General features: G+C 62.2%; 1 protein-coding gene across 7 annotated transcripts in view; it reads right to left on the reverse strand.

Annotated features, from left to right (window-relative positions):
• Positions 1-7,018: 7,018 nt before the first annotated feature.
• Positions 7,019-12,728, reverse strand: part of TTLL4 (tubulin tyrosine ligase like 4) — a 45,214-nt gene continuing 39,504 nt past the window's right edge. For 4 of the 7 annotated variants that reach the window (XM_043525405.1, XM_037912364.2, XM_037912365.2 and 1 more), the window contains 3 exons: positions 9,796-9,866; positions 8,777-8,895; positions 7,019-8,243 (listed from right to left, as the gene is read on the reverse strand). In XM_043525405.1, the coding sequence (XP_043381340.1) occupies positions 8,084-8,243; positions 8,777-8,895; positions 9,796-9,866 (350 nt within the window). In that variant the 3' untranslated portion in view covers positions 7,019-8,083. The remainder of the gene's footprint in view (positions 8,244-8,776; positions 8,896-9,795; positions 9,867-12,728) is intronic. The other 3 variants (XM_043525404.1, XM_043525406.1, XM_037912363.2) reach the window with 1 other exon arrangement.

Raw genomic sequence — 12,728 nt, forward strand, 5'->3', positions numbered from 1 at the left:
AGGCCGTGGCGGGAGCCCCTCACTTAGACCCTTTGATCGTCCCAGATTCGCTTCTCCAGGCCTCTGGCGCTGTTTCGTTATTGCGGGGTCGCCGGGGACACGGGCTTGTTGTCGTAGGGTCACAGGGGGTGCTAGTTTGTTATTGCAGGGGCACGGGGGGCCGAGGTGCTGGTTTGTTGCCGTAGGGCCACGCGGGGGGCCGGGGGCACCGGTTTGTCATCGTAGGGCCGCTCAGGGAGCCGGGGGTGCTGGTTTGTCGCCGTATGGTACCTCGGGGGGGCCGGGGGCACCTGTTTGTTGCCGTAGGGCCGCTCGGGGGGCCGGGGGCGCCGGTTTGTCACTGTAGGGCCGCTCAGGGGGCCGGGGGTGCTGGTTTGTCACCGTATGGTCGCTCAGGGGGGCCGGGGGCACCGGTTTGTTGCCGTAGGGCCGCTCGGGGGGCCGGGGGCGCCGGTTTGTCACCGTAGGGTCACTCGGGGGGCCAGGGGTGCCGGTTTCTCGCCATAGGGTCACTCAGGGGGCCGGGGCGCCGGTTTGTCGCCGTAAGGCCGCTCGGGGGGCCGGGGGTGCTGGTTTGTTGCCGTAGGGCCGCTCGGGGGGCCGGGGGCGCCGGTTTCTCGCCATAGGGTCACTCGGGGGGCCGGGGGGCCGGTTTGTCGCCGTAGGGCCACCTGGGGAGCCGGGGGCGCCGGTTTGTCACCGTAGGGTCACTCGGGGGGCCAGGGGCACCTGTTTGTTGCCGTAGGGCCGCCTGGGGGGCCGGGGGCGCCGGTTTGTCACCGTAGGGTCACTCGGGGGGCCAGGGGTGCCGGTTTCTCGCTGTAGGGTGGCTCGGGGGGCCGGTGCGCCGGTTTGTCGCCGTAGGGCCGCTCGGGGGAGATCAGCTCACGGCAGGTGGAAGGGTCGGGGTCTCCCCACGCTCCGCTCTGGCGCTGACCCGCAGAACTTTCCGCCTTGGCGCCCAGCCCCCCTCAGCCAGGGCCGTGCCCCCTGCCATGCTGTGCCCCCGGCTCCCTGCGGCTGCCCGGACTGAGCCAGGCTGCCAGCTCCCCTCCCCGCCCCTGGCCGTGGGGAATTCCACTGGGGTGACTCACGCTCCAAACAGGGAATCCAGCCCCCCCGGCCCCGGCCCCAGACGCCTTGTGCCTGGCACCTGCCAGCGCGTCCCCGCACGGAGCAGCTGGGGCAGCCGCAGGGATTCCTGGGCCCCCGGGACCGGTGGGATTATCTCCCATCCCAGGCCGGAGAGCCCTGCCCTGCTCAGCAGCTGGGGCCCGCACGGATCCATCAGTGACCCGAACCAGCCGGGGCACAGCGCTCCCGGCCCAGGGGTCAGTGGCGTTCTACCCCAAAGGGGAATTTGCCCCATGACTTCAGCCCAGCTTCCCGACCAACTGGGCTGGGGCTTCGTCCTGCTCCCGCCATGGCCTGGCCAGGCAGGGCCGAGTCCCCCACCCCCCTAGCCTGGCCGGGACTCTCACCGGTCAGCCCCAGGCCACGAGCCTCGGTGGGGAAAGTTCCTTTGCGCTGACTGGGGTCTTGCCGCGTCTCCCCGTCACTCAGCGCAGCACAGGGGGCCCGGTGGGGCTGGCAGAACCCCCAGCTGAGGGGAGAAGGGTTGGGGGGTGCATTGGGAGCAGGATCTTGGGGTGCTCCGGAGGCAGCGGGGGCTGGCAGACGCTGCAGCGAGCCTGTTACCACCACAGCTCCTGTCTGCCCGAAAGAGATGACTTCTTCCTTGCTCCCGCGAGCCCGTGCTGGGCCAGGCACCCTGGGTCTACCCGAGGGGAAAGCTCCCTCCCTAGGGGCTTGGGTTAGGTGCTCGATTTCCCCTGCCCTAGTTTGCGGCTTGCTGCCAGCTTGGCGAGGGCTGCAGGTCTATTTATGGAAGGATCCTCTCTGGTTCCAGTAACCCCCTGAACTCCCAGCAAGGCAGCCGTGAGAGCTGGAGCCAGGAGGAGAAGGAGGCGCAGAGGAAAAATGCAGCCGTATTTCTGCCTTGGTCCTCTATGGAAGCAGGCGAGGCCTCATTAATGGAGCCCATAGCAGGCGTAACGAGCTCTAGGGGCTGGAAGTAAGACACAGGTGTAAAGGGGCAGGTGGGCTCAGCAGCTCGAAGGACATGGGTGCGATCTTTAAATCCTGATCGGACCCTCGTGCCAGGGAGCCTGTCATGGTGGCCTGCTTCCCAGAGGTTGCAGGAGATGATTTCTAACACTCCCTTCTAGCCTTAAGATCTCTGAAACAGGGAGGTCATGAGGACTAGTGGGTAGGAAGCCAGTCTCAGGTAACTCAAGGAGGCTGCTCCGTACCTCGGTTTCCCCAGGAGATGGTGTTCTGGTACCCACCTTCACACAGCGCATGCAGAGCGGTGGGTGCAGTGTGCGAGGTAAAGGGCCCCAGGGGAAGTTCTGGTTTTAGGGGGAGAAGTGGCAGGAGCGGGGATACAGAACAGGGCCAGCCCGAGAGAGAAGGAAGCGCATGGGGCTGATGGACCAGGGGGGCTTTGCAGGCAGAACGCGGAGGGCTGTGGGGTCGGATCCTCAACATCCAGACCCAGCAGCGGTTCGCCCGCCGGCAGGGCTGGAGCCCAGGGCAACGCTGCGATCCCCTCAGCACTTACAGACGCCGTTAGACCTCCCTCCAGCAAACCAGCAACCACCAGGTAGAGTCAGACGCCCGGCCCCTCTGGGGAGCTGCCCACGCGGCCGGGAACTCAAACATGTCACATGGCGGCAGGATGCTGGGGCAGCCGGCCACGGACACTCAGCGTCCAGCCGCGCTTTGCAGACCAGATTCTTCGCGGCAGATCCAGCTCTGGCAGGGCAGCATGGACGGGATTAGGGCCAGGCGCGGAGGCACTGTCCACCCCCATCCACCTATCCGGCGTGAGCCCGGCCTCCCCTTGCCTCCTGGAGGATTTCTGCTGGAAGGGTCCTACAACCGTCCCTCCGCGCGCCCGAGTGTCACAAGCTGGGGGTCTGCCCAGAACCCAGCGGCCCCCAGGCACCGCCCGGGAGGGAGCCAGCTGTGGTAGCAGAGAAGGGTTTCCCCGGTGGCCAAGGAAGGGCAGCGTGGCAGGGCTCCTCCAGGAAAGCAGAGGCCGGGTGGGGGCGGAGGGCACTTGGGGGGTGGCACAGACAGGCTCCCATGGCAGGCGCACCCCTGCCGCTCGGCGGGGGGCTGCGGCTCTTGCGTGGAGCTACGGGCTGCCTCGGATCTGCGCTAACAGAGCAGGCTGCACCCCCAGTACCTTTCCTAGGGCCCCCCCCCGCCACCTGCCCAACGGGGGCCTGGCCCGCGCTGGAGAAGCGCTCGCTGGGGGCATGGTCTGACAGCTGCGCTTTGGCTGACCCAAGTCTAACCCATGCCAGGATTGAGGACGGGGCCCTGGGTCCTGCTCAGCCGGCAGGGCTGTGTCCCTCCGCCCTGCCACGGTGGGGGATTAAGGCACTGGCAGCTGGGAGGACACCCCACCAGGCCTCTCCGCTTTCACCCTGGCAGCTCTCTTAGGTCACTGGGTAAAGGCTACCCAAGGCAGGGCTGGCACTAAGGAGACCCGAGCGAGGCACCCATGACATGTCCGGGTCCAACAGCATGGCTGGGAGAGTGACTGGCACAGCGTGGGGGGGACGGGGGACCCCCCCTCGACCAGGCTGTGCCAGTGACAAAGCAGGTCTGGTCCCCAGGTGGGGCCCCCAGCTGCTAGGCTGGGGAAGGTTTCCAGACCCCAGCTGCAGAGCCGGCTAACTCCAAGGGAAATTCACTTTGACAGCTGCAGGGGACAACCTGTCACGGAGTGTGGGGGAGTCCAGGCCCTGCCCCCCTCTTCCTGGGGTTCATCGAGACTCTCAGCCAGCCGGTAAAAGGGAAGGTTTATTGGACAACAGGAACACAGTCCAAAACAGAGCTTGTGGGTACAACCAGGACCCCTCAGTCGAGTCCTTCTGGGGGAGCAGGGAGCTTAGACCCCAGCCCTGGGGTTCCCTGCGTTCCTCCACCCAGCCCCAAACTGAAACTAAACCCCCCCAGCAGGCTCCCTTCTGCAGCCTCTGTTCACATTCCTGGGCAGAGGTGTTACCTCCCCCTCCCCCTCCTGGCTCAGGTTACAGGCTCTCAGGTCTCCCATCCCCAGTGAAACTCCCCTGCCACATTCCCAGGTCAACACTCCCCCATCCCTGCTGCATCACACAAGCCCACTGCCCTTGCCCAGCGCTGGCCACATAGGGAGCGAGGGCCTGAGACTGTTCCCACTGAAATTAAGGGGAATTTTGCCAAAGATTTTGGGATCAGGCCCCTAATTTCCATGGGGCATAGGAGCGGCCAGACTGGGTCAGAAGAAGGGGCCAGCTGTGACGAAGCGGGACTGTTCTTAATGTTTCCTGTGAATAGTGTGGGGGTGCCTCAGTTTCCCCTAGGCAGTTCTTAAGTATCTAGGGGGTGGGATAAGGGTGTGTGATCATTGCAGAGCCCTAGAGGGCAGGTGTGTGCAGGGGTCTGGACATAGACAATGGGTGACACCCTGTTTCCTGGCAACTGATGGCCTGGCCCTTCCCCCCCCCTGCAAGGTGAGAGCTAAAGGGTTGGAGAACAACGGGATCCGGTGACCTCCTGGCCCGGGAAAGGGACAAAGCCCAGAGGAGGAGGGGCTGGAGAGAGTTTCAGTTTGGGGCTGGCTGGGGACATGGAGTGAAGGGCAGACGGGGTTGTCTGGCTCAATGCCCCCCAAAATGGACCCAGCTGAGGGGTCCTGTTCTCTGCACTTACAAGCTCTGTGTTAGACCATGTTCCTGTCGTCTAATAAACCTTCTGTGTTACTGGCTGGCTGAGAGTCACGTCTGACTGCGGAGTTGGGAGGCAGGACCCTCTGGCTTTCCCAGGACCCCGCCTGGGCGGACTCGCTGTGGGAAGGGCACGGAGGGGCAGAGGAGGCTGAATGCTCCGAGGTCAGACCCAGGAAGGTGGGAGCCGGGTGAGCTGTGTGTCCTGCAGACAGGCTTCTCCCCGAGAGGAGACTTCCCCAGAGTCCTGACTGGCTTCATGGGGAGCAGCTCCAGAGCATCGCCCGGGGACTCTGCGGCACCAGCTACCCCAGTGTCCTGTCTTCCCCCAGGGGCCAGGGCCAGGTGCTTCGGAGGCAATGAACAGAACAGGACAATTACTGAGTCATCCAGCCCGTTGGCCAGTCCCAGCTCCTGGCACTCAGAGGTTTAGGGACACCCCGAGTAGGGGTTACGCCCCTGACCAGATTGGCTATCAGCCACCGCTTGACCTGTCCTCCGTGAACTTACCAAACCCTTTTTAGACGCCAGTTACATGTCCGGCCTTCACCCGTCCCCTGGCAGTGAGTCCCACGGGCTGAACACAGGCCTGGGCTCTCCCCTTACAAAGTCCCGCAAGAGACGGGGGGCTTCTCAGCCAGGCAGGTGAATCCAGTGGGTGGCTCAGCAAGCACGAAGCAGGTTGCCGGGGCACGGGACAGCCCTGCAACCCCGTGTGCACACCCGAGGAGGGGCGGGCGGGTGAGGAACTAACAGGGTAGGGCCTAGAACCAGACTGGTCCATTCCAGACAGTCAGCGTGGGGAGGGAGAGGCTGAAGGGGGGCTGCCCTGCCAGGCACATGGGGCCCCTCCTGGTAGGCAGATGAGGAATGGGGCAGCGGGGAGAGAGTCCAGCTGCAGGTGGACCATCCAATTCCCCCTGAGTACCAGGGCAGGGTCCTAGGAGTCTGCTGCTGTGGGTGGTGCTGCCAGGACCTCTGCAGATCCGGGTACGTCTCCCCCTTTCCATAGCCCCAGGGGCTGGGCACACTGGGCTTGGAATATGCAGGATACAAAGGGCAGGGGGGCAGGTCCTGGAGCTCGAACCCAGCTCCGGTGCTGGTTTCCAGCAAGACCTGGACGAGGCTCAGTGTTGCTAGCAGCCCTCGGGCACTCGCCGTGCCAGGAGGAGAGAAGACCCTCACCCGTCTGGTGAATGTGCACCTCCCCTACGTACCCCCTTAAGACATGTACTTCATGCAGGTTTCAGAGTAGCAGCCATGTTAGTCTGTATCCGCAAAAAGAAAAGGAGGCCTTGTGGCACCTTAGAGGCTAACAAGCTCCCCTGCCCTCCAGCAAAGCCCGAGCGAGCGAGCCCAGGGGCCTGGCAGCAAGATGCCTTCGAATTACAGCACTTACACTGCAGCCTGCTCACCATCAATGCGGACGAGACGCCCCTGCCCCTTGCCGGTTTCCCCCAAGCTGCTCCCCCCGGGGCCAGATCCCAACCGTTACCCAGCGGGTGAGACACATGGGAGGTGCTGGGGGCGAACCCTGCTCTGGGCAATAGAGCAGCCAGCCCTCGTCTTTAATACCAGCCTTCAGCATGGCACAGCCCCGCTGCTCAGGTCAAGATGTACCATCGCCCGCTGGGACTTGGCTCTTGGCTCTAGCCGCTGTGGGGAACTGAGCAGGAGCTGAGCCTCTGGGTGGAGGGACAAGGCAGAACAGGGGTTAAGTCCTTCCCGCCATTAAGGAGAAGGCTGCAGGGTCACCGCCGTCCCGTCCCCTCCCAACCTGACAGATCAGCAGCGACCCACGACCAAGAACATTAAACAGGCTCCTGGCGCCCAGGGCTGGGGACATGGAGTCAGCCGAGCCATCAGTCAGCATCCAGCACGAAAGTAGCAAGTGTCCTTCCCTCGTGGTGCCAGCGCGACTGTACCTACACGGCCGCCCCCCCCCCCCCCCCCGGCGCCCTCCCTGCAAATGGCTGGATTAGCAGAGGCTGCAGCCGCCCTCGCCTGCACATTGGCGCAGCTCAGAGGGCAGGCTCCCCGCAGAAAGAGAGCGGGTCACCGAGCAGGGCGAAGACCGGGGAGAAAATGGGGGGGCGGGTTGGCTCTGGGCTCCCTTGGGCTAGGAGGGGTTTGGGCTGAGACAGGAGAAAGGAGCAAGAGGAACCGTCCCACTGTCTGAGGGAAGCTCAGTCGCTGGCTGGAGCGCACACCCCGCCAAACAAATCAGTCAGCGCAGCTCGGGTGTTAAACTTTAATAGAGGGCCTTGGCAAAAGGCAGATAAAAAGGCCCTGACCGAGGAGACGGGGCCTCCCGGAACCGCACTGGCCTCAAAGAGCAGGGGGCAGCTGCAATCCTTCCTTGTGCGTGTACCGTATATGGCCCCATCTCCACCCCAACGCCGCCCAGCGCTCACCGCGATGTGACAGCCCTCGGGTTCTCTCGCCAGACCAACGCCAAAGCATTGGCCCAGGTAGGGACCAGAGCCAAGAGGCCGTCTACACTACTGAGTGCAACAGTGTTTGTAAGGGGCAGGAGACAAGCCTGTTCGGCCGGGATCCCCTGCCTGCCTTGCGTTTATAGTGTAATGGGGCCCGAGCGGGGTCTCCACGGAGCAGCAGCTGCTGCTAGTGGCTAGTGCAGTGACAACTCCCTGATTTCTAACCCCCTGTGGCTTCCCTCGGGGACCAGGGTCAGGTTGGGAGTGGAGGGGGGAGGGTTGCTAAGAGTTCAGGGGCTGCTCTTGTAGGGCCGACGCACATGGATTAAAAAGACCCCAAAGTCTTCTCCTTCCGGAGGAGAAACGTAGGAATGGAGCCTGAGGGCCAGCTGCAGCTCCTGGCAAGGCTGAGTTGGGGGTCACAAGCCACGATTGGTGGCTAGCAGGAATTCAGCCCTGCCGGGCTACCACGGCTCAGGAGACACTAGCCTGCGATGAACCACACAAGCGAGAGCTCAGCCTGGTTAAAGCACACGTACCCCCGCCCCTTTGCTCGGTAGCCCCCGGCCCCTCCCCGCGAGGGCACTTGGCAGTGGAGAGGCACTTGCAGATCTGCAGTTCCCCCGTGCTAACAGACAAACCTGCCTTCTCAAGGCTTCGGTGCCCGCACGTTTCTTTTGTTTTTAAAAACTATACGTTGAGCATCTAACCCTTTGGCCGAGTAATAATCCCTCTCCAAAAATACCCTCTGGCCAGTGCGCGGCCCACGAGTCGCCCCCGACTCGCCGGCCTCCAGCACCAGCGTCTTCCTTTGAGGTAGGTTCGTGCGGCCCCCCGCCAGGGCGAGGGGCCCTTGGCTCTCGGTCACATGACCAAGGCGGAGTCAGACAGGTGGCTCTGTGTCCGCGGGAGGACGGGGTTCTTGATGGCTCCGCCAGCATATCTGATCAGAGGTAAACTCTGTGGGCAAGCGCTGGGCTCCGGGGACTTGGGAACTTCCTCGGCATCTCTCGGAAGAGGTTTGCTGCAGGAAAAGGGAACATCAGGCCGCTTAGTGCCTGGGGACACGGAGCTCCGGAGAAAGGGATGCTTCGAACGCTCTGATCCTCCTGCGCCCCCAAACGTCCCAGCCACGCCCCCTTGGGGCAGCTGCAGCAGGCACCGCCTGGCAGGGTTTGGCGTCAGTCCCCGGCTCGCTGCGGGGGGTAAGAGGCAGACGCAGGAGCCCCCTGGATGACGGGACAGTTCTGCTCGTTACTAAGCAGCTGCGGGTATTGCTGACCTGCTCCCCAGGGCTGGGCAAGCTCCCGCCACGCCCATTCCAGTGCCATGGGCGGGGTGCCCAGAACCCAGGAGAGGTCACGCACGTGGGCGCATCAGCCTAGCCCGATGGCTCCTTCAAAAGCCAAGGCATGGTGGGCAGCCCCTCATCCCGCCCCAGTGCAGCTCTGCCATCCGTCCGAGCTCCTTCCCAGTATGGCAGCCCCAAGGCCAGGTACGCCCGCCCCTCCCCACAGGCCCTGGCTGCAGCCGCTGTGGACACGCCCCGGGACTCACCTGAATTGGCCCGATTCCAGTTTGCAGAAGCCGTTCAGGTGGCCGTCACTCTTGGGGAAGAGGTGGGGCCTTGGCAGTGACCACTGGGAGGGGAGAAGAATGGTAATGGCAGAATTCCCCTGCTCAGGGCAGAGACGGAGTCAGGGAAAGTGGTTTAAAAGGCGCCTTTCACATGCTGCAATCGCCAGATCGCACCAGCGCCCGTCGCTCCCTCAGCCTCAGCGCTAGAACCGACCCGACGGGTCCCGCGGTGTCCCCCGGAGGTGGGCGGGGAGAAGGGAGTTTGGTGGAACATCTAACGGGGCCTGGAGGCTGAGGGCCATGGCTCTGCGCGACAGGCAGGCGGATGCGTTCTGCTTGCAGCTTGACCCGTGAAAGCTGCGGGTGGCTGGTACCCGCAGGAGAGAGACGCCAGGCCCAAGCCCCAGGGAGCCAGCCAAGCTGCAGCATCCCTGGGGTTACGGCTGTTTCCTGAGCGCACTCCCAGGGCCCACTAAAGGAGAGAACTCGGCCTTTACGCTTGGCTGACCAAATCCCGCTCCCAGCCCAGGGGGAGCTGAACGAAGCCTCTCTTCCCAAGGCGGATCAGGGGCAGGTTTAAAGAGGCTCCCTGGTAGAGGGCTTGCCAATGGAGTGTCTGGACAGTGCCCTGAACACCTAACGCTCGTCTCAATACTAGCCTTTGATCTACTGAATGGCCTTGGATGGCACTGACGGGCCAGGTGCCCCCAGAACCCTCGAAAGCCTGCAAGAGAAGGGAGCTCCAGACAGGCAGAGATATGGGTGGGGAGAGCAGGGAAAACGCCAGCGCTAAGGGAGGGAGAGGAAACTAGAGGAAGCGGTGAGTGATGAAAACCCAGAGCCATGGGGCTTCCTCCCAGCCACGCTCAAAGGCAGGGAAAGCCTCTGGACTCAGGACACTTGGCCAGGATGAGCTCATGGGCCCGAAAAGAGGGAAGGAGCTGAGAGAGACGGTGAGGGACAGCCTTGTGGACAGCCGGATCGAGGAAGACACTCACCGTCTGGGCCAAGTCCGTCACTGCCCCGCTGAGGTACCCCTTGTGACACCAGTTTCTTAACAGATCCAAACCTAGGAAAGGACGGGCAAGCAGTAAAATGCAGGCAACCCAGAGAGGAGGCTGGGCTCCTGGCATGTCACACCTCTCCGGGCGTCCCCGGCCACACCCAGAAACAGCAGCTTTTGCCAGACTGGGCCCTTAAGTCTGGTCTCCTGCATGTGGCAGGGGCCCATATGGGATGCTTCAGGGGAAGGGGACGGCCCTAGAACACACCAGCTCACTGATGGCTTCTTGCCCTGAAGATTTGGTTCCCCTTCTCCTAACACGGCAGCTCCAAAGAGTGGCCACAAAACTACTCCGTCGCTTTCCAAACCCAGCTGATCTGTTCCCATGGGGCTCCGAGTCCCTCCCACATGAAGACAAGTTGGGGACTGGTCCTGCTTTGAGCAGGGGGTTGGACTAGATACCTCCTGAGGTCCCTTCCAACCCTGAGATTCTATGATAAGCTGGGATCTAAGAAAAGGAATACTTGTGGCACCTTAGAGACTAACCAGTTTATTTGAGCATGAGCTTTCGTGAGCTACAGCTCATGCTCAAATAAACTGGTTAGTCTCTAAGGTGCCACAAGTCCTCCTTTTCTTTTTACGAATACAGACTAACACGGCTGTTACTCTGAAAGCTGGGATCTGTCCAACAACCCCGCACTGGTAGAGAGCTCTCAGGCTGGCAAACAGAGCCTGTGTCGCTGGACGGGGCAGGTTATGACTGTGACTGGTGTTCTTTGAGTTGAACTCGGCCCAGGGCACATCCCAAGAGTGGAAACCCCCTGGGTCCTCTCAAAGGAGAAGGGATGTTACAGGCTGCCCTGGGGCATTCAATGATCTCATCCCAGGGCCCATTACACCTGCCTGGTAACACCCGAACGACAGCCCAGCTCGGCGATCCTACATGCCCCAAAGCCCTTGCCAGGCTCCCTGCCAGTCGCATTATACACGGAGCCCAGCAGGGAAAGGGGCCTTCGAAAAAGCAGAACACAGAGCCAGCATTGTCCCCTTCTTGGCAGCTGGGAACCACAGTACGTTCAGCTGCCAAGTCAGACCCCGGGGGGCGCGGGCCAGGCAGAGTGAGGCCTCCCCGCTGGAGTCACCATAGATCTGCTACCTGGCCTGGGCACATCTTAACAGAGGGGGCCCTGCTGTCCTTCAGGGACCTTGCAACACGGCCCAGCGGTCTGAAGCGGAAAATGTATTTTGCCACTTGCGGGAGGCGAGAGGCCATTCAGCCTGACACTTCCTCAGGGCCAAATCCGTCTGCAAGAGACAAAGGGGGCTGCTTTGCATTCAGCTGCCACCCCTTGCAGAAGGCGGCTGGTTTCTAAGGGGGACCGTATGGAATGTCCAGGAACGAAGGGGGAACAAAGGCTGGGGCTGGGTCCTTTTCAGCTGCAGCGGAAATGCCGGGAGGGGCTGGGCTGGCTTCCCTGCTCATGTGGAAGGATCTCTGGTGTTGCTGGAGAACTCGAGGTCTGCCATGGACACAGCTCTTCCGTGGAGGGGAGGGAGATGCTGGCTCAAAGATCTGCCTCTCAGTGTTTGACAGACTCTGGAGCAGTCTCAAGAGAAATCACTTCCCCTCTCAAGCAAGGGCATGTCTATGTGGGGAAGTTAGTGTGAAGGAGCTTGGGAGTGGATTTAAAGCACAACAACTAATGTGGGGGCTCTTATTCCCTTGTGCAGTTTAGATTAATCCACATCCAAAGCTAGTCCAGGCTTTCCCCCAGGTACACAACCCCTGTCCTGGATACCCCCTGCCCGTCCTGTTAGCTCCTGATTGGCTGAGAGTCTCCCAGGGAAGACAAGACCTGCATTTCAAGTGTTCAACAGGCAGAATTGTCCCCTCACTTCAGAGGCTTCCTTCATACATCGCACGGCAGCAAAAGAAGGGGGCACAGCCCTGATTCCCCCCTGCTTCCCAGGTGAGAACAAACCCGAACAGACTGCAGACATTTCCCGGGGGGTTGCTGAACAATTTGAACATTCCCCGGCAGTGCTGGGATCTCAGACCGTAGGAGAGGGCCAGGGCCTGGGAAACAGCAAGTGAAACGGACGAGAACGAAGTGAAACCGAGCAGTCTAATGCCACTCCCCATGGTTACTCCCCCGGGACGGCAGGAACGGCGAGAAGCGTTCACTTTCTCCGGTGCCGGGACGTTACTGGAAGGGCCGGAGGTTCGCAATAAGGCGCCTGTTGCGAATCTGGAGGCAGCACTGGAGCTCAGCCCTTTCGGGTGGACGTGGGGCAGGGAGGACGAGAGCCCCTCTGTGTAGGGAACAGTGGTGAACTCTGCAGGTGCTCTGAGCACCAACCAGTCCCTTTGCCAAAAGGGGTGTGCCGACTTCGCAGGAGATACAGGCAGCCTGGCCTAAAGCACGGGGGAAAGACAAGCTACAACACCCCCCTAGGCCAGCTGGGCTCTGCTCACAGCAGAGCGAACAGAACACACTGACCCTGAGGCTGCCGGGGCGCTCAGAACCAGTGACTGCAAAGCAGCGGCCCAGCAGAGGAGCTGCCGCAGGGTGGAGGTACTCTGCTGCATGTAGCAAGCACAGGTCTCTGAGGGAAGCGATGGCCGCGGGGCAGCCAGCTGGCCCCAAAACCTCACGCAGCAGGGCAGATGGTCCCGACTGGCCCGGTGTGTTTGTTTTTGATGACGGCACCGGATGACCAATGTGACAAGACCCGGCCCTGCCCAGCCCCAAGCAGGTGGACACACCTCTCAGGGTTGCCTAGTCTTGGGCTGTCCAAGCATTTGATGGCTGCTCAGTAGCTGTGATCTGGGCTTCCCTCAGGTGCCACGCAGCTTGGCACGGGAACAAGACAACCTGCTCCACTCAGCCCAGTGTGCCAGCCAGCTAGAGCCACCAGCATGGGGCT

Source organism: Chelonia mydas, chromosome 11 (assembly GCF_015237465.2).
Source record: "Chelonia mydas isolate rCheMyd1 chromosome 11, rCheMyd1.pri.v2, whole genome shotgun sequence".
Lineage (NCBI taxonomy): Eukaryota > Metazoa > Chordata > Testudines > Cheloniidae > Chelonia > Chelonia mydas.